At 42.2% G+C, this 24,794-nt stretch overlaps 1 protein-coding gene across 3 annotated transcripts in view; it reads left to right on the top strand.

Moving 5' to 3' along the window:
* The window catches only part of LOC115157100 (dipeptidyl aminopeptidase-like protein 6), a 130,438-nt gene that overhangs the window by 78,357 nt on the left and 27,287 nt on the right, over window positions 1–24,794 (top strand). For all 3 annotated transcript variants that reach the window (XM_029705033.1, XM_029705031.1, XM_029705032.1), the window contains exons 2-8: window positions 5,848–5,962; window positions 7,523–7,621; window positions 17,207–17,301; window positions 17,417–17,491; window positions 17,602–17,654; window positions 21,734–21,815; window positions 23,778–23,898. In XM_029705033.1, the coding sequence (XP_029560893.1) occupies window positions 5,848–5,962; window positions 7,523–7,621; window positions 17,207–17,301; window positions 17,417–17,491; window positions 17,602–17,654; window positions 21,734–21,815; window positions 23,778–23,898 (640 nt within the window). The remainder of the gene's footprint in view (window positions 1–5,847; window positions 5,963–7,522; window positions 7,622–17,206; window positions 17,302–17,416; window positions 17,492–17,601; window positions 17,655–21,733; window positions 21,816–23,777; window positions 23,899–24,794) is intronic.

The raw sequence follows: 24,794 nt of genomic DNA, 5'->3' as shown, positions 1-24,794 counted from the left end.
GAGTGTGTCAGCAGTTCCTGCAAGAGGAAGGCATTGATGCTATGGACTGGCCCGCCCGTTCCCCAGACCTGAATCCAATTGAGCACATCTGGGACATCATGTCTCGCTCCATCCACCTATGCCACGTTGCACCACAGACTGTCCAGGAGTTGGTGGATGCTTTAGTCCAGGTCTGGGAGGAGATCCCTCAGGAGACCATCCGCCACCTCATCAGGAGCATGCCCAGGCGTTGTAGGGAGGTCATACAGGCACGTGGAGGCCACACACACTACTGAGCCTCATTTTGACTTGTTTTAAGGACATTACATCAAAGTTGGACCAGCCTCTAGTGTGGTTTTCCACTTTAATTTTGAGTGTGACTCCAAATCCAGACCTCCATGGGTTGATAAATTGGATTTACATTGATTATTTTTGTGTGATTTTGTTGTCAGCACATTCAACTATGTAAAGAAAAAAGTATTTAATAAGATTATTTCTTTCATTCAGATCTAGGATGTGTTGTTTAAGTGTTCCCTTTATTTTTTTGAGCAGTATATTAGTTAGGCTCAGCCTATTTAGTAGGCTATTTTATAGCATACAACTATATTTGTCAGCATATAGGTGAGTGATTCACTCATTAATGGCTTTGGATCAAAGTAAATAAGTACCAACATTCTTTCTGATTGTCTTTAACAGGTTGAAAATGTCTTTAATAATCTGCTCGTGTGTGGGTTCAATTATTTGTGACATTGTGATTACAATGAACAATGGAAACAAAATAAATAAAATAAATCCTTCTCATAATGAATAATCACATGCGTGTTGCAAGCTTGTCATTTTTCCTTAAAAAAATGTTTTTGTGCGATTATTTTGTATTTTTTTCGACAATACAAAACATACACATACAAACGGCAACTACGTCAGACCTGCCCAGACGCACATCTCACTCTCCACCACATTACCTTTACATTTTAGTCATTTAGCAGACTCTCTTATCCACAGCGACTTACAGTAGTGACTGCATACGTTATCATACTGGTACCATGTGGGAATCGAACCCATAACCCTGGCGTTCCAAGCGCCATGCTCGACCAACTGAGCTACGCGGGCCACAAGGCCTCAAACTGCACCATTTTGTTTCTCTCCATACAGCCTTATTCTAAAATAGATTGAATCGTTTCCCCCCCATCAATCTACACACAATACCCAATAATGACAAAGCATTAGACATTTTTGCAAATGTATTAAAAATGTCTGAAATATCACTTTTACAAAAGTATTCAGACCCTTTACTCAGTACTTTGTTGAAGCTTGGCACACCTACAGTATATTTGGCGAGTTTCTCCCATTCTTCTCTGCAGATCCTCTCAAGCTCTGTCAGATTGGATGGGGAGCGTCGCTGCACAGCTATTTTCAGGTCTCTCCAGATATGTTTGATCGGGTTCAAGTCCGGGCTCAGGCTGGGCCACTCAAGGACATTGAGACTTGTCCCGAAGCTACTCCTGCGCTGTCTTGGCTGTGTGCTTAGGCTCGTTGTCCCGTTGGAAGGTGAACCTTCGCCCTGAGGTCCTGAGCACTCAGGAGCTGGTTTTCATTAAGGATCTCTCTGTACTTTGCTCTGTTTATATTTCCCTCGATCCTGACTAGTCTCCCAGTCCTTGCCGTTGAAAAACATCCCCACAGCATGATGCTGTCACCACCTTGCTTGACTGTAGGGATGGTATTGGCCAGGTGATGAGCGGTGCCTTGTTTCCTCCAGATGTGACACTTGGCATTCAGGCCAAAGAGTTCAATCTTGGTTTCATCAGACGAGATCATCTTGTTTCTCATGGTCTGAGTGTCCTTTAGGTGCCTTTTGGCAAACTCCAAGTGGGCTGCTATGTGCCTTTTACTGAAGCGTAGCTTCTGTCACTCTAACGCCCTGATTGGTGGACTGCTGCAGAGATGGTTGTCCTTCTGGAAGGTTCTCCCATCTACACAGAGGAATTCTGGAGCTCTGTCAGAATGACCATTGCGTTCTTGGTCATCTCCCTGACCAAGGCTCTTCTCTGCCGATTGCTCAGTTTGGCCGGGTGGCCAGCTCTAGGAAGAGTCTTGGTGGTTCCAAACTTCTTCCATTTAAGAATGATGGAGGCCACTGTATTCTTGGGGACCTTCAATGCTGCAGACATTTTTTTGGTACCCTTCTCCAGATCTGTGTCTGGACACAATCCTGTCTCAGATCTCTATGGACAATTCCTTTGAGCTCATGGCTTGGTTTCTGATCTGACATGCACTGTTAGCTGTGGGACCTTATATGTGACCGACCCGCTCGATTCGATCATATGTAGCAAAATTTGACATTTTGTTTTTTTACATTGGATTAAAGTTGACCTAGAAAATGGTATATCATACACTTCAGTTGAGGAACAATGGGAAAGTAATTCTGCTTTGAAAGTTGACAAACTTGTAACCTCATTTTTGAGAAAATGGCCTTTGAATGTTTTGGTACACCTATTAGAGAGCTCTTCTTTGACTACACCCATTCAGCGTTGTTCACACCCTCTTAAGCTTAAGCCCCACCCATCTCTTTAAGGATTTGCATGTGAGGCCATGTGCTAAACAACCAAAGATTTCAAGACTAAAGAATGGTTTATACTATGGGTGTGTTCGTAAATTTAAGTGTGTGCTCTGGGCGTTGTCAGATTGTCCGTTCCTAACTTCAGAGCGTTTTGCTCTCGGAGCGTTTAGAGCGCACACTGGACACTGGTCGAGGAGTAGGGTTGATTCGAGCGTTCTGTCCTAACAACAGCAGTCAAGCACCCAAGATAACTGACTAACGTTGACTAGCTTGCTAGCTACTTCCAGACATAAATGAGAGAACAGCTCACTCTGACCATTTTACTCACCCTAGCAGAGCTGGTTAGGCTGTTTTTATGTTATCCAGAGCGTTGGTGACTGCAACTGTGTTGCTGGCAACAATTTAATTATATTTTTTTGGCCAACATTTACTGACACCGGCCATATTCAATGGGTATTGAGTGTTCATAAATTCATCAGTTATTCTGCGCTCTGGCACACTCAGACGAGAGTGCTCTGATATCAGAGTAGATAGCCAGAGCGAACAAACATATACATTCCATTCTCAGCATCAACAACTCTCTCTATCCTCTATCTTGTTAAGTGTGTTCAGGTGAGTTGGCCGCGCACACTAATTCGCCTCACCTGATCTTAATAAGTGCTTGTTTTCTCTCAAATTTGGTCTGTTTCAATAGACTAAAATTGTTTATTCCTTGTGGAGGTCAGAGGGCAGCAGGCAGTGATTTCCCGATGAACCCACAGTGTTGGGGTTTTTCCATTAGGAGGTGATAACACAGGAAGATTCATTTCCTCTATCTCAGACCCTTATCTCACTATCAGTTTAATATGAGGCAGATGCCTCTGTTGCAATAATATATGCACCTGCTGGTGTTGACACACACACAAACGCATGAGTCACCACGCACCACCACGTACCACGCACCACCACGTATCACGCACCACCACGTACCACGCACCACCACGTACCACGCACCACCACGTACCACGCACCACGCACCACCACGTACCACGCACCACCACGTACCACGCACCACCAAGTACCACGTACCATGCACCACCACCTACCACGCACCACCATGTACCACGTACCATGCACCACCACGTACCACGCACCACCAAGTACCACGCACCACCACGTACCACGTACCATGCACCACCAAGTACCACGCACCAACACGTACCACGTACCATGCACCACCACGTACCACGTACCACGCACCACCACGTACCACGTACCACGCACCACCACGTACCACGCACCACCACGTACCACGCACCACCACGTACCACGCACCACCACGTACCACGCACCACCACGCACCACGCACCACCACGTACCACACACCACCACGTACCACGCACCACCACGTACCACGCACCACCACGGCCTCAACAGAAAGATGCAGAGCAACACTGATCCATATTAATCCAGAGCTGTTGATTGCCTTGTTGCTAATTAAGCCTGATCTCTATGTGCCCACAGTGACATGCTGTGCTCCAGCCACTGTTCAGAGCTCAGTGGAGGGGAGAGAGACATAGACCCAAATGAGGAGACACCATACATGGGTCTCTGCATTAATCAGTTTAGCCTACTTCCAGACCTCTAAGTGCTTTAGCCAACTCGGTTGTCATGCCTCTGGAAGTAGGCTAGACTGGAACCAGGCTAGAATCAGCCTTGGATACCAACAGATAGAGCAAAGTCTTAACCCTGATTCACCTATAGGACACTCATCCCTCTACACTCAGAACTGAGATGGTGTGCAGTGAATTATCTGCCTAAGTTTACATTCGATTGTCAGTCTTATCGGGTAACCAATACAGCCACTGCACCTCCATAGGGATATAGTTAGGTTTTGTATGTCAAGTGGAATTGATTGTATGTGTTTATAGTATTAGGGTTGATAGACCGTCTACCATCTGTTTGTCTCTGAGGAAAGGACAGGAGAGGCTCATCATTTTGCTCTCTCGTTCTGCATGGAGCAAGAGCACATAGTACATACGCCACTCCACCCAGGCCAAGAGGCTGCAAAGAGACTCACCCTGAGCACTAGGACCATGGGTTACTGTAATACAATACTAGAGGAGGTAGAATGACTGTAGAAGCTGCAGGATGGTGATCTGTCCTACAGGAAGAGTGGGAAGGGAAGGAAACGGTGTAAAGGTGTGAAAGCCTCTTGGGCTATGCTCAGGTGTTCTGGATCTCCCAACGCAGCACATTTTAACATAAGGAACTGTCTTCAGCGTATTCATGATTTTTCCTGTCCATTCCCCCATCAGAGCTTATTCTGTCACTTAGATTCCCTCTAGGTTCTTTCAACAGCTGTGTGGCTGGGAGCCTATCACAGGAGTGTTGCAGTAGTAGCACAAACACAGTCAGTGAGTACATTTACATGCACAGTAATAATTTGACATTAAACTAATTTGGCAGTAGGCAGATTATGCAGTAGTCATGTAAACATCTTACTCTGCTTACCTTAATCGGTCAGTGTAAGGTCAACATCGAAGTAAACATACGCCAATTAAAACACCTGGTTTTCAGAGCAATCTTTAGAATTATTAGGACATGTAAACACCTTAATCGGTGTTCCAGCGGTGTATATGATCTGTGTATGGGCTAGCACCAGCCGAGAGCCTCCCTCTTTAGCGTGAGTGAAGTGAGTTCGGAAACAACTGAATGTATGCGTCTTAGAAGTAGTTTTCACATACAAACTTTATATGTCCAAATTCAGAATCAAATATGCTTCCCAAAAATAACATGTACGCTGTGGTATAACATTTATTTAGATTGGCAAAGTTCTGTATTTGGTGTCATCAGGTAGCCTGATTTCAGATGTGTCCATGTAAACAGGTCTGTATTTAGTGCCATCAGGTAGCCTGATTTCAGATGTGTCCATGTAAACAGGTCTGTATTTAGTGCCATCAGGTAGCCTGATTTCAGATGTGTCCATGTAAACAGGTCTGTATTTAGTGCCATCAGGTAGCCTGATTTCAGATGTGTCCATGTAAACAGGTCTGTATTTAGTGCCATCAGGTAGCCTGATTTCAGATGTGTCCATGTAAACAGGTCTGTATTTAGTGCCATCAGGTAGCCTGATTTCAGATGTGTCCATGTAAACGGGATTATTAGGGAAATCGTTCTTCTTGCAAAGCATGTCAACGTTTTAATAGAACTATATTAATCTGATTATCCACAATAATTGCATTATTGTGTGTATGTAACCGTACTCATCATCTCCCCTTCATTCTCCCCCATTGACCTCTATTAACTTGTGTGTGTTTGTGTTGCAGGACCTGGTGGGCAGTGCCCCTCCACAGAGGAACTGGAAGGGGATAGTCATCGCCCTGCTGGTCATCTGCATCATCTTGTCTCTGATCGTCACCTCTGTCATCCTGCTCACCCCAAGTATGTAACACACAATGCTGGATCACACTACATTACACTTATAAATACCTATTACATTCTCTTAGATTACACCACACATTCTCTCAGATACAAATCACTACAAACACAGAATCACTTCCCCAACACACTTTGTAGGCATAGCAACCATCAAGATGTATGATGGATGAGGCAGGAAGTTGCAAACATTGTTAAATCAAGTCATACCCATACTCATTAGAGATCTTAATTTGATCAACATGTTGTTGCAGGACATTTCCTGCATAGCAGAAAATGCTAATTTGTGGTGTAGACAAGGTTAAAAAAGGCTTCTAAAGTTTGTAATTTCCATTTTAAAATGTCTGACTTGATTTGCCCTAACTAAAGATGTATCAACCCCTACAAATATTTCCATTCATTATACTACACATAATAATTAACATTTCCTGTTGCTGCTTGATTATTTTCCTGCTGTGAGAAACTGGTCAAATTAAGATCCTACAGTACATCTGCACCTGAGTCAGGCCACCAAAAGAACATTTCTAGTTAGGGATTGCAATTGGCCTTGCTAGCAGACAGCCCAGTAGGTCATTTAATTTCAGAAGCCCATTCATTCAAAGACAGACAGGTGTAGAGATGTTGAGATGTGTCAGCTTGGAGATTGCATATTGGTTTTTCAGAAAGACGAAGTGAGGTCATCCTCTCACTAGGTAATGGGGCTTTATTGTAAAATGTCATTCAGTCTTGTTTAATGAAGATTATTATGCAGTAATAGCTCTAGTCATTTGTACAATTGCCAGTGCATCAGAGGTGCTATTTGCCTCATGTTGGGAATCCCTCTCAATGGTCTTTTACCAACAGATGAAGATAATTTGCAAATTCAGAGACTTGCAAAGGTACTGTATAAAGTTATATTTTTAAATGTGTTATTTTTAGTTCTCTCAATTCTCTGCAAAAGCTACTTACTGGCACTGACACATACGATTATCCCTTCTAGAATCTCTTACTGATGGTACGCTATTGTCTTTTCCTGAATAAACTGACAGGTGAATGGAAAAGATAAATATGTAAAGCTCCCATATGGGGTTGAAGGGGCATAGACACACACACACACACACACACACACACCTCTATGTAACTCGACCCTCTAGCGCTGCTGTCTACCTTGACTGGTCTCAGCTGTTTACCCTGTGCAGCTGGGTTAGAGGAAGTTACGGCTGCCTGGAAAAACTGCCCAGGCTGCTGTGAGTTGATGCTGGTGGATCAATGGAGTGTCTCAAGTGTCTCTTTCTTCTTTGTAACTTTTCCTTAATCGCTGTGCCTGTGATATGGGAATTACAGTCCTACTATCTCCAGAGACAGAAACAGAGCATAATAGTCAGACTCTGACAGATGACTCCTACCCTATTTTTATGACCCCTTAGGCAACTTTTTGCAGGAAAAGTGACAGTCACCAGGTAACAAAGATGGCCAGGTCCCTTTTTTATGTGAAAGAGAATTGAAACATAACAGTATCATATTCTTGTACCTGATTAATTCTATGACTTCTTCCACTTTTGTTTTGTTGATATATTCCACTGGCAGTTGCAGATGATAGCCTTGCCCTCAAGAAGAAAGTCACCATTGAGGACATCTTCGGAGGAGATCTTCACGTGCACGACCCCGACGCTACATGGCTCAGTGGTGAGTTGCTATAGTTACACCCTGCCCTTTCATCTGCCAATAGAAACTGAAGCTAACACAGCACCCACCAACCAGGAACTGTTACATGTCAGTTCACATTATTATAGCACCACATTTACATACCGTAGACGGTGGTCGCTAAGGCAATGACTCTATCTCCGTATGCATTCCAAGCCGTGTTACTTTTCCCGTTAGACAGCCATTACTATCGAACAAGAGGACCACACACAGAACATATGGAAACCTAACTAGGACTGCAATTGCCTATTGAATTTAAACATAATCATAGAAACCAATGTGTTTACTGTGAATGCTTATTATCAAGCCCTCAAGGTTTACATGGTTATAGTCTCATGGTTATTCCCTTACAACAGAGACAGACAGCCCACAGAACTAAGTAAGCGTTATACAGAGAGACAGAGCCATGTAATCCAGTGAAACCTTGAAATGTGCCAGTTTATGCTATTATGCACCATACAGTACTGTAGCTATAATATATGCAGAGCATGTACAGGACAGGCCCAAATTAAATAGATGTAAGGCTGGTCTGATATGACCTTTTTTAACCTTGACAACATAAATTGGAAAGCAAGCTGCAGAACACATGAATGTTGGATCAAGCTACTGCTCGCCCTCTAGTGTTAGAGACTCAAACTACTTAGTTTTTTCATTGACTCTCCATTAAGCACAAAAGTAGTACCAGAATTAATTTTATTTACACATACTTTTACATACTGATTTATATACAACTTTATCCAATGTATGCAGCAGTAACATAGCTTATCTTCTTCTCCAGAAGTAAGCTTTTCACAATATAATATACTGCTCAAAAAAATTAAGGGAACACTAAAATAACACATCCTAGATCTGAATGAATGAAATAATCTTATTAAATACTTTTTTCTTTACATAGTTGAATGTGCTGACAACAAAATCACACAAAAATAATCAATGGAAATCCAATTTATCAACCCATGGAGGTCTGGATTTGGAGTCACACTCAAAATTAAAGTGGAAAACCACACTACAGGCTGATCCAACTTTGATGTAATGTCCTTAAAACAAGTCAAAATGAGGCTCAGTAGTGTGTGTGGCCTCCATGTGCCTGTATGACCTCCCTACAACGCCTGGGCATGCTCCTGATGAGGTGGCGGATGGTCTCCTGAGGGATCTCCTCCCAGACCTGGACTAAAGCATCCGCCAACTCCTGGACAGTCTGTGGTGCAACGTGGCGTTGGTGGATGGAGCGAGACATGATGTCTGGGGAACGGGCGGGCCAGTCCATAGCATCAATGCCTTCCTCTTGCAGGAACTGCTGACACACTCCAGCCACATGAGGTCTAGCATTGTCTTGCATTAGGAGGAACCCAGGGACAACCGCACCAGCATATGGTCTCACAAGGGGTCTGAGGATCTCATCTCGGTACCTAATGGCAGTCAGGCTACCTCTGGCGAGCACATGGAGGGCTGTGCGGCCCCCCAAAGAAATGCCACCCCACACCATGACTGACCCACCGCCAAACCGGTCATGCTGGAGGATGTTGCAGGCAGCAGAACGTTCTCCACGGCGTCTCCAGACTCTGTCACGTCTGTCACATGTGCTCAGTGTGAACCTGCTTTCATCTGTGAAGAGCACAGGGCACCAGTGGCGAATTTGCCAATCTTGGTGTTCTCTGGCAAATGCCAAACGTCCTGCACGGTGTTGGGCTGTAAGCACAACCCCCACCTGTGGACGTCGGGCCCACATACCACCCTCATGGAGTCGGTTTCTGACCGTTTGAGCAGACACATGCACATTTGTGGCCTGCTGGAGGTCATTTTGCAGGGCTCTGGCAGTGCTCCTCCTGCTCCTCCTTGCACAAAGACGGAGGTAGCGGTCCTGCTGATGGGTTGTTGCCCTCCTACGGCCTCCTCCATGTCTCCTGATATACTGGCCTGTCTTCTGGTAGCGCCTCCATGCTTTGGACACTACGCTGACAGACACAGCAAACCTTCTTGCCACAGCTCGCATTGATGTGCCATCCTGGATGAGCTGCACTACCTGAGCCACTTGTGTGGATTGTAGACTCCGTCTCATGCTACCACTTGAGTGAAAGCACCGCCAGCATTCAAAAGTGACCAAAACATCAGCCAGGAAGCATAGGAACTGAGAAGTGGTCTGTGGTCACCACCTGCAGAACCACTCCTTTATTGGGGGTGTCTTGCTAATTGCCTATAATTTCCACCTGTTGTCTATTCCATTTGCACAACAGCATGTGAAATTTATTGTCAATCAGTGTTGCTTCCTAAGTGGACAGTTTGATTTCACAGAAGTGTGATTGACTTGGAGTTACATTGTGTTGTTTAAGTGTTCCATTTATTTTTTTGAGCAGTGTATAATTACTCACTCAGTCTGGATATCTCGGAAGAGAATTTAAACTGAATTGAAAATTAAAATCTTGGCAGAATATTTTGGCCCAGTCGGCCCTGCTATGACTTTGGCAACATGCTGATGTCCAGAGTTTTGTGTAAAAGACAGTCAAAGGACAATACAGTGAAATGGTGTCTGCAGAGAAGTTAAATAGCAGGCTAAAGGGCTTTTCCCTCATCAAATGGACCATGATAATTAACCTCACCAGCAGAAAGGCACTCACACTTCAAAGTGTGTCTTTTTCTAACGCAACATTGGAATGTTCTCTATCATTCTTCTCCGATAAAATCTTAGTGATTCATTGTCTGACATTTTTCAGTGTCAAAGTTAAGTTAATGCAATCAGCTCAACATTTGGTTCTGATGAGCAGTGATAATGTGTAGGATCGTGCAACCTTGTACTTCAGTAGTCCTCATCAGTATGTGGTGCGTTGGTTTCATTCAGAGTGATACATAATTGATTCAGCGTTGCTCTTTGATCAACGCTTGTCACCGGTCTCTTTGAAACTCTCCTTTGAGCAAACTTTTTTCATCACTGCGTAAGACAAACTTTTTTCATCACTGTCCCAGAATTGTCCCGAAGTGCAATTTCAACCATTTCAAACTGAAGATGAACCATCCTAAATGCTAAAATACTTTGTTTATTTTTATGTTTTGATATGCCAACATGGGTTTACTGTAGGATCTACAGTTGAAGTCTTAGGTTGGAGTCATTAAAACTCATTTTTCAACCACTCCACAAATTTCTTGTTAATTACAGCGCTCTTGATTCGCTGATCCCGTAATCGGGATCAACATCCAGCGAAAAATCAGAGCGCCATATTCATAACCAAATCTAATAATTTCTGTTTCTCAAACATAGGACTATTTTACACCGTTTTATAGATACACTTCTCCTGAATCGAACCACGTTGTCCGATTTCAAAAAGGCTTTACAGCGAAAGCAAAACATTACATTATGTTAGGAGAGTACATCGTCAAAATAGCCACACCGCCATTTTCCGACCAACCACATGCATCACAAATAACCAAAAAACAGCTAAATGAAGCACTAACCTTTGACAATCTTCATCAGATGACACTCCTAGGACATCATGTTACACAATACATGCATTATTTTGTTCGATAAAGTTCATATTTATATATAAAAACAGCATTTTACATCGGCGTGTGATGTTCAGAAAATATTTCCCCTCAAATGCATCCGGTGAATCAGCGCTACAATTTACTAAATTACTATTCGAAAACATTTTAAAAATGTAATATTGTCATTCAAAGAATTATAGACTAACATCTCGTGAATGCAACCGCATTGCCAGATTTAAAAATAACTTTACTGGGAAATCACACTTTGCAATAAACGAGGTGCTATGCTCAATAGGCTAGGCGATACAGGTTAGCGCCATCTAAAATCAAATATACTATTGTAAATATTCCCTTACCTTTGATTATCTTCATCAGAAGGCACTTCCAGGAATCCCAGGTCCACAACAAATGTAGTTTTGTTCGAAAAAGTTCATAATTTATGTCCCAATAGCTCCTTCTTGTTAGCGCGTTCCGAAGGCTACTCAAAATGTACTGAAGCGCGCGGGACTTGTCGTCACGAATGTGCAGAAAAAGTATATTTACGTTCGTTCAAACATGTCAAACGTTGTATAGCATAAATCTTTAGGGCCTTTTTCAACCAGAGCTTCAATAATATTCAAGGCGGACGATTGCATTGTCTTACTAAACGCTTCGGAACGAAGGGGTACCCATGGGCGCCCGCGTCATAGCAGTAATGGCCCTCCCCCTATGACCATCTTTCCAAGCCTCTTTTTCGGTCAGTTTCTACCGGAGAAGACTCAAACCACTTTGTAAAGACTGTTGACATCTAGTGGAAGCCTTAGGAAGTGCTCAATGAATCCTAACTCACGGTGTGTTTCATAGGCAAAGACTTGAAAGTGATTCGACAAATCAGATTTCCACTTCCTGTTAGGATTTGTCTCGGGGTTTTGACTGCCCTATGAGTTCTGTTATACTCACAGACACCATTCAAACAGTTTTAGAAACTTTAGAGTGTTTTCTATCCAAATCTACTAATTATATGCATATCCTAGCTTCTGAGTTTGAGTAGGAGGCCGTTTAAAATGGGTACGTATTTTTTTCAAAATTCGCTGTAGCGCCCCCTATCCTTAACGTGCGTCAAGAGGTTAACAAACTATAGTTTTGGCAAGTCAGTTAGGACATTTACTTTGTGCATGACACAACAATTGTTTATAGACAGATTATTTCACTTATAATTCACTGTATCACAATTCCAGTGGGTCAGAAGTTTACATACACTAAGTTGACTGTGCCTTTAAACAGCTTGGGAAATTCCAGAAAATGATGTCATGGCTTTAGAAGCTTTTGATTGGCTAATTGACATCATTTGAGTCAATTGGAAGTGTACCTGTGGATGTATTTCAAGGCCTACCTTCAAACTCAGTGCCTCTTTGCTTGACATCATGGGAAATTCAAAAGATATCAGCCAAGACCTCTGAAAAAAATAGTAGACCTCCACAAGTCTGGTTCATCCTTGGGAACAATTTCCAAACGCCTGAAGGTACCACGTTCATCTATACAAACAATAGTACGCAAGTATAAACACCATGGGACCACGCAGCCGTCATAACGCTCAGGAAGGAGACGCGTTCTTTGGTGTGAGAAGTGGAAATCAATCCCAGAACAACAGAAAAGGACCTTGTGAAGATGCAGGAGGAAACAGGAACAAAAGTATCTATCTCCATATTAAATCGAGTTCTATATCGACATAACCTGAAGGGCCGCTCAGCAAGGAAGAAACCACTGCTCCAAAACAGCCATAAAAAAGCCAGACTACGGTTCGCAACTGCACTTGGGGAAAAAGATCGTACTTTTTGGAGAAATGTCCTCTGGTCTGATGAAACAAAAATATAACTGTTTTGCCATCGTTATGTTGGAGGAAAAAGGGGGAGGCTTGCAAGCCGAAGAACACCATCCCAACCGTGAAGCACGGGGGTGGCAACATCATGTTGTGGGGGTGCTTTGCTGCAGGAGAGACTGGTGCACTTCACAAAATAGATGGCATCATGAGGCAGGAAAATTATGTGGATATATTGAAGCAACATCTCAAGACATCAGTCAGGAAGTTAAAGCTTGGTCGCAAATGGGTCTTCCAAATGGACAATGACCCCAAGCATACTTCCAAAGTTCTGGCAAAATGGCTTAAGGACAACAAAGTCAAGGTATTAGAGTGGCCATCACAAAGCCCTGACCTCAATCCTATAGAAAATGTGTGGGCAGAACTGAAAAAGTGTGTGCGAGCAAGGAGGCCTACAAACCTGACTCAGTTACACCAGCTCTGTCAGGAGGAATGGGCCAAAATTCACCCAACTTATTGTGGGAAGCTTGTGGAAGGCTACCCTAAACGTTTGACCCAAGTTAAACAATTTAAAGGCAATGCTACCAAATACTAATTGAGTGCATGTAAACTTCTGATCTACTGGAAATGTGATGAAAGAAATAAAATCTGAAATAAATAATTCTCTCAACTATTATTCTGACATTTCACATTCTTAGAATAAAGTGGTGATCCTAACTGACCTAAGACAGGGGATTTTTACTAGGATTAAATGTCAGGAATTGTGAAAAACTGAGTTTATATATATTTGGCTGAGGTGTATGTAAACTTCCGACTTCAATTGTAGGTCATTCACAGTGATTTAAAAACGCTAGTAATAGTAGGCCTACTACAGAAATGGATTAATGGGTCTGTCAACTGAGCCAGAAATTCACATAAAATAATTTGCCTCTAAAAAGGCCAACGTTGGAATAATTTTCAAATTTATTTTACGCGAATGTACAGGTAACTGACAAAATAATGGAAACACTTGAGGTATACAAAGTATATTGAAAGCAGGTGCTTTCACACAGCTGTGTTTCCTGAGTTAATTAAGCAATTTAACATCCCATCATGCTTAGGGTCATGTAGAAAAATCCCCAGTTGCCCATTATTTTCACCACCATGGCTAGAAGAAGAGATCTCAGTGACTTTAAAAGAGGGGTTTCAATGGAGCATAGGGAGTTTAAAGTGTGTGTGTGTGTGTCTCACAGTCAACAGATCTCAACCCAATTGAACAATTATGGGAGATTCTGGAGCGGCGCCAGAGTTGGCGTTTTCCACCACCATCAACAAAACACCAAATTATGGAATTTCTCGTGGAAGAATGGTGTCGTGTCACATTCCTCCAGTAGAATGGAGTTCCAGACACTTGTAGAATCTTTGCCAAGTTCTGTTCTGGCAGCTCTAGGTGGCCCAATGCCCTATTTGTCACGCCCTGATCTGTTGCACCTGTCCTTGTGATTGCCTCCACCCCCTCCAGGTGTCGCTGATTTTCCCAAGTGTATTTATCCCTGTTTTTCCTGTCTCTCTGTGCCAGTTCATCTTACATGTTTCCAAGTCAACCAGCGTTTTTCCCGTTCTCCTGCTTTTTGCATGCTTCTTTTTCTAGTCCTCCTGGTTTTGACTCTTGCCTGTTTCTGGACTTTGTACCCGCTTACCTGACCATTCTGCCTGTCTTGACCACGAGCCTGTCTGCCACTCTGTACTTCCTGGACTCTGATCTGGTTTTGACCTTTTTGCCTGTCCACGACCATTCTCTTGTCTACCCCTTTGGATGAATAAACATTGTATGACTCCAACCATCTGCCTCCTGTGTCTGCATCTGGGTCTCGCCTTGTGCCTTGATACTATTAAGATACTTTATGTTCAAGTGTCCATTATTTTTTTTACATAAATAATTAGCATACATCTCAGTGTAGCTTAGGTGATGTGTCCACACCGATTTTGACATGAGGGAGGCACCAGAAAATGTAGCCAAACTTTAATGAGACTTTTAATTACATAAATATAGGACAATCTCCAGTCATGTTTGACAAATATAATGTAGGATAATTAACATTAACATCTAAAGGCTTGATTCTGTTGGCATAGGCCTACTCGAGGAACGGTTCATTCAGATCAAATACAAGAGCGGAGAGAGAGGCCAGTATCTGTTTTGCACCAAGTATCACCCAGCTTGCAATCTGAGCGGAGGCAGTCAGCATTTTGAAACTATTAAACCGTAAACTTCATTATTTAAAACCTGTAGGTTTTATGCCATGTTATGAGGCATGTCTTACCTTGATTCAAGTAGCCTAGCCAATATCAGACCATAGACATTTTTAGGGAATTATTTGATAAGCACTTCCTTTGCCATTGAAACCAGCTTTCTTTCATTGTCCAGCAGCCAGACACAATCTTAGTCATATTAGCAACCCATGCTAGTTGTTGCATCTTTAGATCTCCCCTCTTTCAACATATTGCATGGATATTTTCATATGTCATGTGAAACCGGTCGCATGTGTGGTGCACTATTTAGAACATTGTGTTCCTGCTACTTGCATTTAAAAAAATATTCACACATAGCTTACTGCTGTGTGCGCATTGCTACGCACACAGCAGAAATAATAGTTTATCCTCATTTTAAGCTAAACATTCTGATCTGTTGCATCAGCCTCATTGCTTTTTAAATGTCTTTGATGTACAGTGGTTATATGAATTTTGGATCTATTGTCACAGAACTGTCCCAGAGTCTGTTTTGAAGCGTCCCAGACATATTTTGTCCTCAGGACAACGGGACAACGTTAATTTCGAGCCCTGCCTTTAAGACACAGAAACACTCTGTCTGTGGTCTTATAGGGACACTGTACTCTGCTCTGCTCTCATTTGTTTTCATTGATTGATTAATTAAAGCAATTTAATGAATGGCTTTTGTTAAAGATGTCAGGACTTAGGCAGTTTGGACTCATAGGATTTTTTACATTTATTTAGCTAGGCAAGTCCATTAAGAACAATTTTTTATTTACAATGACAGCCTACCGGGGAACAGTGGGTTAACTGCCTTGTTCAGGGGCAGAACGACAGATTTTTTTTACCTTGTCAGCTCAGGGATTCGATCTAGCAACCTTTCGGTTACTGGCCCAACGCTCTAACCACTAGGCTACCTGCCGCCGAGGATACTCATACACTTTCCATTATTCCTAATGCATCCATTCTGATAGTTTTGAGAGCAGAACTGTCATGACTGAGCAAATATTTGGACTAGAGCAGGAAAAGGTTTTCAAAACAGAATTCAAAAGCAAACAAACTTGAAGTTAATTTAATAGAAAAACACACTACCACAAAATCCAAATAAATGTCCATTATGTCTAGCATATGAAATCCTTCCAGTATCAGTAGCATCAACACTTTACTGCTATTGCGAATAGTAAGTAAGGGAGATGAGATGGCTATTCAATCAACCTTTATTTACATTTACATTTTAGTCATTTTAGCAGACGCTCTTATCCAGAGCGACTTACAGTAGTGAATGCATACATTTCAATTCATACATTTTTTTTTTCTTGTACTGGCCCCCCGTGGGAATCGAACCCACAACCCTGGCGTTGCAAACACCACGCTCTATCAACTGAGCTACAGTAGAAGGGTAAAAACATTGGAGAGAGCAGCAAGGACCTTTTCTCTGCACTTCTCTTGGTAGAGGGCTTTATCCGAACAGGACACAGTGAGACTGAGGAATCGACTCTGGTCTAGAGGACAACACTACCAGTGTCACACTACTGAGCAGAGCTGAGTGGAACCAAGCCAAGCTGTACTGTTCTTGCCTTTTTATGCATCCACCATAGGAACCAAATACCTGAGCCAGCACAATATGGTTTGGGTCGGCACAATAATGTGAAAATGGTCTACCACTTGGTCCCTCCCACTCGGCAGACACTGGTTGAATCAACATTGTTTCCACGTCATATTAATGAAAATACGTTAAACCAACCTGGAATAGACGTTGAATCGACGTCTGTGCCCAGTGGGATCACACTGTATGTACCCACACCTTACAGCTACTGTATATGCTGCAGAGGTAACAGGACGCCAGCAAGGCCTGCTCCAATTGTACCTCGGTGCCCCCCTAAAAGATATCTTTTCCCAGTCTGGTGAGGAAGGCTGGCCCCTCATGGCCCCACTATGGCCGGAGGTTAGAATGCCTGATCCAGCACTATAAGTACTGTTTGAAACAGCTGGATGCGTATTCCACAATGTAATGCTCTCTCTTCTGTGTTGTTTATTATTTCCAGACAATGTACTGCTGTATCGAACACGAGAAGGGGACGTGGTCAAACTCAACATCGAAACACAGGAGAGGGTCATTTTGGTGGAGAACAGGAAGTTTGTGAGTATTAGCTAATTTTATTCCCAAACATGTATAAGTAGGTGATATGGTATTGAAAAATGTATGATGATCATTTGTAATAAATATGACTCAAACATCCTTCTTTGTTATCCAGGAAATGTTCAAAGCCACCAAGTACCACATATCTCCAGACCTGGAACATGTGTTGTTGGCCTACAACGTGGCCCCAGTAAGTAGAAAGGACCACACTTCTTCTTTTGTCTCAGATGCAGAGTTTATGGGTTGTTTCTGCCATGTGAGGTTGAATGCTGGATGCTGAAGTAGTGTTTGTCTCTGCAGGTCTACCAGCACTCCTACATGGCCTTCTACATCATCTGTAGTCTCATCACCCCGTAAGTCTGTCTCTAACTTTCTTTCTTTCTTTCTTTCTTTCTTTCTTTCTTTCTTTCTTTCTTTCTTTCTTTCTTTCTTTCTTTCTTTCTTTCTTTCTCCGGCAAATGGTTTTTTTGCAACCTAATAGAGACATTGTAATAATCAGCACTTAATCAGTCCTGTGTGGCTCAGTTGGTAGCTCTTGCAACTCCAGGGTTGTGGGTTCGATTCCCACAGGGGACCAGTACGGAGGAGGAAAAGTATGAAATGTACAGTTCCAGTCAAAAGTTTTGACACACCTTAGAGTTTTTCTTTATTTTTACTATTTTCAACATTGTAGAATAATAGTTAAGACATCAAAACTATGAAATAACACATGGAATCTTGTAGTAACCAAAAAAGTGTTTTGGTTCTTCAAATTAGCCACCCTTTGCTTTGATGACAGCTATGCACACGCTTGGCATTCTCTCAACCAGCTTCACCAGAAATGCTTTTCCAACAGCCTGGAAGGAGTTCCAATATGCTGAGCACTTGTTGGCTGCTTTTCCTTCAATCTGCAGTCCAACTCATCCCAAACCATCTCAATTGGGTTGAGGTCGGGTGATTGTGGAAGACAGGTCATCTGATGCAGCACTCCATCACTCTCTTTCTTGGCCAAATAGTCCTTACACAGCCTGGAGGTGTGTTGGGATGGCGTATCGCTGCAGAATGCTGTGGTAGCCATGATGGTTAAGTCTGATTTAATCACAGACAGTGTCACCACCAAAGTACACCATCACACCTCCTCCTCTATGCTTAACGGTGGGAACCACACATGCAGAGATCATCCGTTCACCTACTCTGTGTCTCACAAATAGATGGCGGTTGGAACCAAAAATCTCAAATTTGGACTCATTAGTCCAAAGGACAGATTTCCACCGGTCTAATGTCTCTTCTTCTTATTGGTGTCATTTAGTAGTGGTTTCTTTGCAGCAATTTGACCATGAAGGCCTGATTCATGCAGTCTCCTCTGAACAGTTGATGTAGAACTCTATGAAAAACTTCAACTCTGTGCAGCATTTATTTGGGCTGCAATCTGAGGTGCAGTCATGATAATGAACTTATCCTCTGCAGCAGAGGTAACTCTGGGTCTTCCTTTCCTGTGGCGGTCCTCATGAGAGCCAGTTTCATCATAGTGCTTGATAGTTTTTGTGACTGCACTTGAAGAAACGTTCAAAGTTCTTGACATTTTCCAGATTGTCTGACCTTCATGTATTCAACTAATGATGGACTGTCGTTTATCTATGCTTATTTGAGCTGTTCTTGCCAAATAGGGCTATCATCTGTACACCCATCCTACCTTGTCGCAACATAACTAATTGGCTCAGACGCATTAAGAAGGAAAGAAATTCCACAAATGAACTTTTAACAAGGTACACACACCTGTTAATTGAAATGCATTCCAGATGACTACCTCATGAAGCTCGTTGAGAGAATTCCAAGAGTGAAAAGCTGTCATCAAGGCAAAGGGTGGCTATTTTGAAGAATCTCAAATATGAAATATATTTTGATTTTAACACTTTGTTGGTTACTACATGATTCCATGTGATATTTCATAGTTTTGATGTCTTCACTATTATTCTACAATGTAGAAAATAGTAAAAATAAAGAAAACCCTTGAATGAGTAGGTGTGTCCAAACTTTTGACTGGTACTGTATATAAAGAGGATGAGTAAAGTGATGGTGAATAACCCAGTTCCCAATATTTCCCTGGGTGAGTGACAGTTGAAGTCGGAAGTTTACATACACTTAGGTTGGAGTCATTAAAACTAGTTTTTCAACCACTCCACAAATTTCTTGTTAACAAACTATTGTTTTGGCAAGTCGGTTAGGACATCTACTTTGTGCATGACACAAGTAATTTTTCCAAAAATTGTTTACAGACAGATTATTTCACTTATAATTCACTGTATCACAATTCCAGTGGGTCAGAAGTTTACATACACCGAGTTGACTGTGCCTTTAAACAGCTTGTAAAATTCCAGAAAATGATGTCATGGCTTTAGAAGCTTCTGATAGGCTAATTGACATCATTTGAGTCAGTTGGAGGTGTACCTGTGGATGTATTTCAAGGCCTACCTTCAAACTCAGTGCCTCTTTGCTTGACATCATGGGAAAATCAAAAGAAATCAGCCAAGACCTCAGAAAAACAATGTGTAGACCTCCACAAGTCTGGTTCATCCTTGGGAGCAATTTACAAATGCCTGAAGGTACCACGTTCATCTGTACAAACAATAGTAACACCATGGGACCACGCAGCCAGCATACCGCTCAGGAAGGAGACGCGTTCTGTCTCCTAGAGATGAACGTACTTTGGTGCGGAAAGTGCAAATCAGTCCCAGAACAACAGCAAAGGACCTTGTGAAGATGCTGGAGGAAACAGGTACAAAAGTATCTATATCCACAGTAAAACGAGTCCTAAATCGACATAACCTGAAGGGCCGCTCAGCAAGGAAGAAGCCACTGCTCCAAAACCACCATAAATAAGCCAGACTACGGTTTGCTATTGCACATGGGGACAAAGATTGTACTTTTTGGAGAAATGTCCTCTGGTCTGATGAAACAAAAATAGAACTGTTTGGCCATAATGACCATCGTTATGTTTGGAGGAAAAAGGGGGAGGCTTGCAAGCCGAAGAAGCACGGGGTGGCAGCATCATGTTGTGGGGGTGCTTTGCTGCAGGAGGGACTGGTGCACTTCACAAAATAGATGGCATCATGAGGTGGGAAAATTATGTGGATATATTGAAGCAACATCTCAAGACATCAGTCAGGATGTTATAGCTTGGTCACAAATGGGTCTTCCAAATGCATAATGACCCAAAGCATACTTCCAAAGTTGTGGCAAAATGGCTTAAAGACAACAAAGTCAAGATGCTGGAGTGGTCATCACAAAGCCTTGACTTCAATCCTATAGAAAATGTGTGGGCAGAACTGAAAAAGCATGTGCGAGCAAGGAGGCCTACAAACCTGACTCAATTACACCAGCTCTGTCAGGAGGAATGGGCCAAAATTCACCCAACTTATTGTGGGAAGCTTGTGGAAGGCTACCTGAAACGTTTGACCCAAGTTAAACAGTGTAAAGGCAATGCTACCAAATACTAATTGAGTGTATGTAAACTGTCAGAAGTGGGAATGTGATGAAAGAAATAAAATCGGAAATATTATTCTCTCCTATTATTCTGACATTTGACATTCTTAAAATAAAGTGGTGATCCTAATTGACCTAAGACAGGGAATTTTTACCAGGGCCAAATGTCAGGAATTGTGAAAAACGGAGTTTAAATGTATTTGGCTAGGGTGTATGTAAACTTCCGACTTCAGCTGTATCTCTTGTCATGTCCTCACAACGTTAACACAACCTAATGAAACATTCTGGGAACCTTGTAAAGAACAGACAAAGTGTGTTCTGGGAATGTTCTTGCAACATCAGGTGAATGTTTTTTTCACCCTAAAAGAAACATTGTAGAATCATCCGCACAACTGGACAGTTTTTATTTTTTGGGAACATATATTTTGTGATGTTCCCACCAGACTGTTCCCACACCGTAATGAAACATTCTGGGAACCTTTATAGAACGCAGTCATTTTTTTCAAACAAACAACCACCAAAGTTTCTGTGGTGGTTGTTACAGATGTTGTGCATAACGTTTTAGTGAATGTTAGAGCCTTCCAATGATATTTAATCTAAAACATTTTTGTTAAATAAAAATATTTGATCAACAATGTTCTCCGAATGTTTTTGGGATGTTATCATCCTAATATTAGATTTTAAAAAAAGCCTAATTGTTCTGGGAATATTCCTGGTTTGCTGGGTTGTATTGTCACACACTTTGTCTGGCCTGTTTTTTGTTCCATATTTGTACTTAGTATTAAAGTTAAGGAAACTTTTCTAGTGCTAAATTTAGCTTTGGATGATTGATTTTACCATTACAGAAGCAACCTAGATAGCTCACTGGAAGATTCCATGTATTTTTGTGCACAGTCTGAGGCGCACACCCTGAAACACATACACACCAACACACACAGACACCATGACAAAGTGTGTTTTATCTCCACAGGGAGACATGGAGTCTGAATCCTCCTGAGGTACGGAACGCCCCGCTGCAGTATGCTGGATGGGGACCTAAGGGCCAACAGCTGGTGAGAGACCCCACACACCTGTCTACACCCTCACTGTCTCACTGAAAAAAAACACACTTGCACACAAATGCGCGCACACACACACCTCAATTACCGATATGCTCCAGCCTTGAACTTGAAACAAATGTTGTTCCAGCATTTTGAAGGTATGCCAAAGGGAGAGAGTTGACAGACACCGTGATAAGCCCCTCTATGCTTTCCCTTTCTCCACAGCACCACTTTGGAGACGATGTCAAAACGCTGTTACTATGGTTAAAGCAACAACATTGTTGTTTTTGTGTGAAAGGAGAGAGGTCTTCTAAAAAGAGCAGTGTCTCACAGCTACAATATCTTTGTTGTTTTCCCTCATTAATACACACTTCCTCATTCACCTCATAACAATCAGCACTTTAGACAGGACTAATTACAGAACAACAGTAATGGGCTGTATTCCCTTGTGTTTCTCCACTGACTTACCTTTTATTGCAAATCTGTAGTTTTTTTTAATTGCTCTTATCATATAATTTGTCTACATTAGGCTACAGACACATTTAGAGGGAGAAAATAGTAATATTTGAAGCTACTACAATATGAGATTTCGTCATCTGCCAAGTGAGAAAGCAGCTACGTTTGCATATGGTAATATAGTACCTGATTGGTTTCTTTTTGTTTTGATGTTTATCTGTGTGTTTGGTTAATGAAGAGCTAGAGCTGTATGGGTGAACTGTCTGAGCCGATGTGTTTACTCTCACCTGATAATACCAGATAGTTATTCTTCTCCCATTTCTGGACGGAATGATTTTGCATATTAAAACCTGTCACAATTGTCAGATTTGTCCATTATGTCATTACATATATAAAACGTATGTTTCGATCCAGCGGTGCTGATTCCTCTGTCATGTAGAGTAATTGCACATGGCTTAATGATCACAGCAGGATGTTTCTCTGTCCCCTGGTTCCACAGCACAATCACAATCACACACACAATCACACACACAATCACACACACAATCACACACACACAATCACACACACACAATCACACACACACAATCACACACACACAATCACACACACACACACACACACACACACACACACACACACACACACACACACACACACACACACACACACACACTAGAGCCTCATGTACAAAGGGTATAGAAAATGAAGAGAGTAAATCAATGTTTGAGAGTTTGTCTGAAGTACACAGCTCAGATATAACCCTCTCCCAACGACACAGGGTGAAGCTGAAGGACAGGAGAGGAGAGTGGATTGACAGTGTATTGGTGGTGGTGCCACACACTCCCCCCCCCCCCAGCAGTAGTCTTCTTAATCCCTACTACTCACTATGGTACCATGGGCACAGTGGGCATACACCAGCAGTCCAACACAGCATCAGCAGCTTAACACAGTAATGTCAACCTCCCCACTGACACCCCTGTCTGAACCAGTTGTCAATCACCCAGAATGTGTGTGTGTGTGCCCCTTCAGTGATTCAGACGGCTACAGTACCTTCATTCGAGGGAGAGGGGTGTTTTGCTTACTACTCTATCTGGAGATGGAGTGGAATATGACCTCTAATGAAATCTGCTTCCTTTTATATCTGCAGTATTCAATGCTTTAAGGCATGTTTTGTCACTCAGTCCAGATTGGGTTGATGTGTCTATTTGTGTGAGTGGAAATGTCTCCAGGCTGAAGGATGGATGGGTGTTTTTAGTACTGAGTGAATGTCACACTGTGATGAAAATTGCCCAGAAGGAGTGTCAGTCTTTTTTCTTTATCTAGTAATTCATTAAGGGTTATACAGTTTTATTATTATAAGGTAGTAATTATGTTTTATCTACTGTAGTAATTATAAGGCAGCCATAGTGTCAAGCTGAAAAGAACGCATTTGAAAGCCTGGCAAAAAGCAAAATCTCTGAAATGTAATGGTACGATGCTGTATTCACTCCAGCGTCCTGTCCCTTTTTTACCCAGATCTTTATTTTTGAGAACAACATCTACTACAGAGCAACGGTGGAGAGCAGGACCATTCGCCTGGTGTCCACAGGGAAGGAGCGAGTCATCTTCAATGGCCTGAGTGACTGGCTGTATGAGGGTAGGAGAACTACAAATACAGCATCACTACTGCATACAGAACTACAAATACTAGCTGGATAGAGAATGCTTGTTAGTTACACCCCAGTATTGCAGCGGTATTGAAACACAGGGCATGGAATCAGAAAGAAACCACTCCATCTATTCTGTACAATGTTTCAAACAAGGATAAGGAACAGTACAATCATAACAAAGAATAGAGACCATTTTGTTTCCATTTTAGTCATTTAGGAGACGCTGTAATCCAGTGCGACTTACAGGAGCAATTAGGGTTAAGTGCCTTGCTCAAGGGCACATCGACACATTTTCACCTAGTCAGCTCAGGGATTCAAACCAGTGACCTTTTGGTTTCTGGCCCAAAGCTCTAAACTGCTAGGCTACCTGCCGTTTTTAAGAACAGTTTTTCCCTCTCCTCCAAGACAGCAGGCTATCTATGGGTTGTGTTTGTCAATTATTTCCTTTTAAAGACAAACATCTGGTTGCATTTCACTATCTTTGTCCCCAGAGCTCCCCTAGCTTGTCTCTGTGTTTAGGCAGTATTCATTAATTCATGTCTGCATCGCTGCAATCGCTCTCTGCAGCTGGTTGTCATCTACACTACTGTACCTCCATTTGTAATGTGATATGAAATATTTCCTGCTCAATATTGTATGTGAGCTTTCTATAGATCTATCTACTGTATTCATTTTTTCATTCATTTCTTTAACATTTTCCCCCATTTTGATTTGTTTTGTTGGCTGGCAGATGGTTTTAAAAACTTCCGATGTAACCCCTTATATAACTTCATTACTGGATGGGAGGTGTATTTTTTTATAGTGTTTTGACTGAGTTTCATAACAGTAGGCTTAGGTTTAAGGTGAAGGTAGTACCTCCTCTCTCTGCTAGTCGCTGCAGTTC

This window comes from Salmo trutta, chromosome 21, assembly GCF_901001165.1.
Source record: "Salmo trutta chromosome 21, fSalTru1.1, whole genome shotgun sequence".
NCBI classification, from domain to species: domain Eukaryota; kingdom Metazoa; phylum Chordata; class Actinopteri; order Salmoniformes; family Salmonidae; genus Salmo; species Salmo trutta.
Note: the sequence above shows the minus strand (reverse complement) of the source record. Positions and strands in the feature narration are given on the sequence as shown.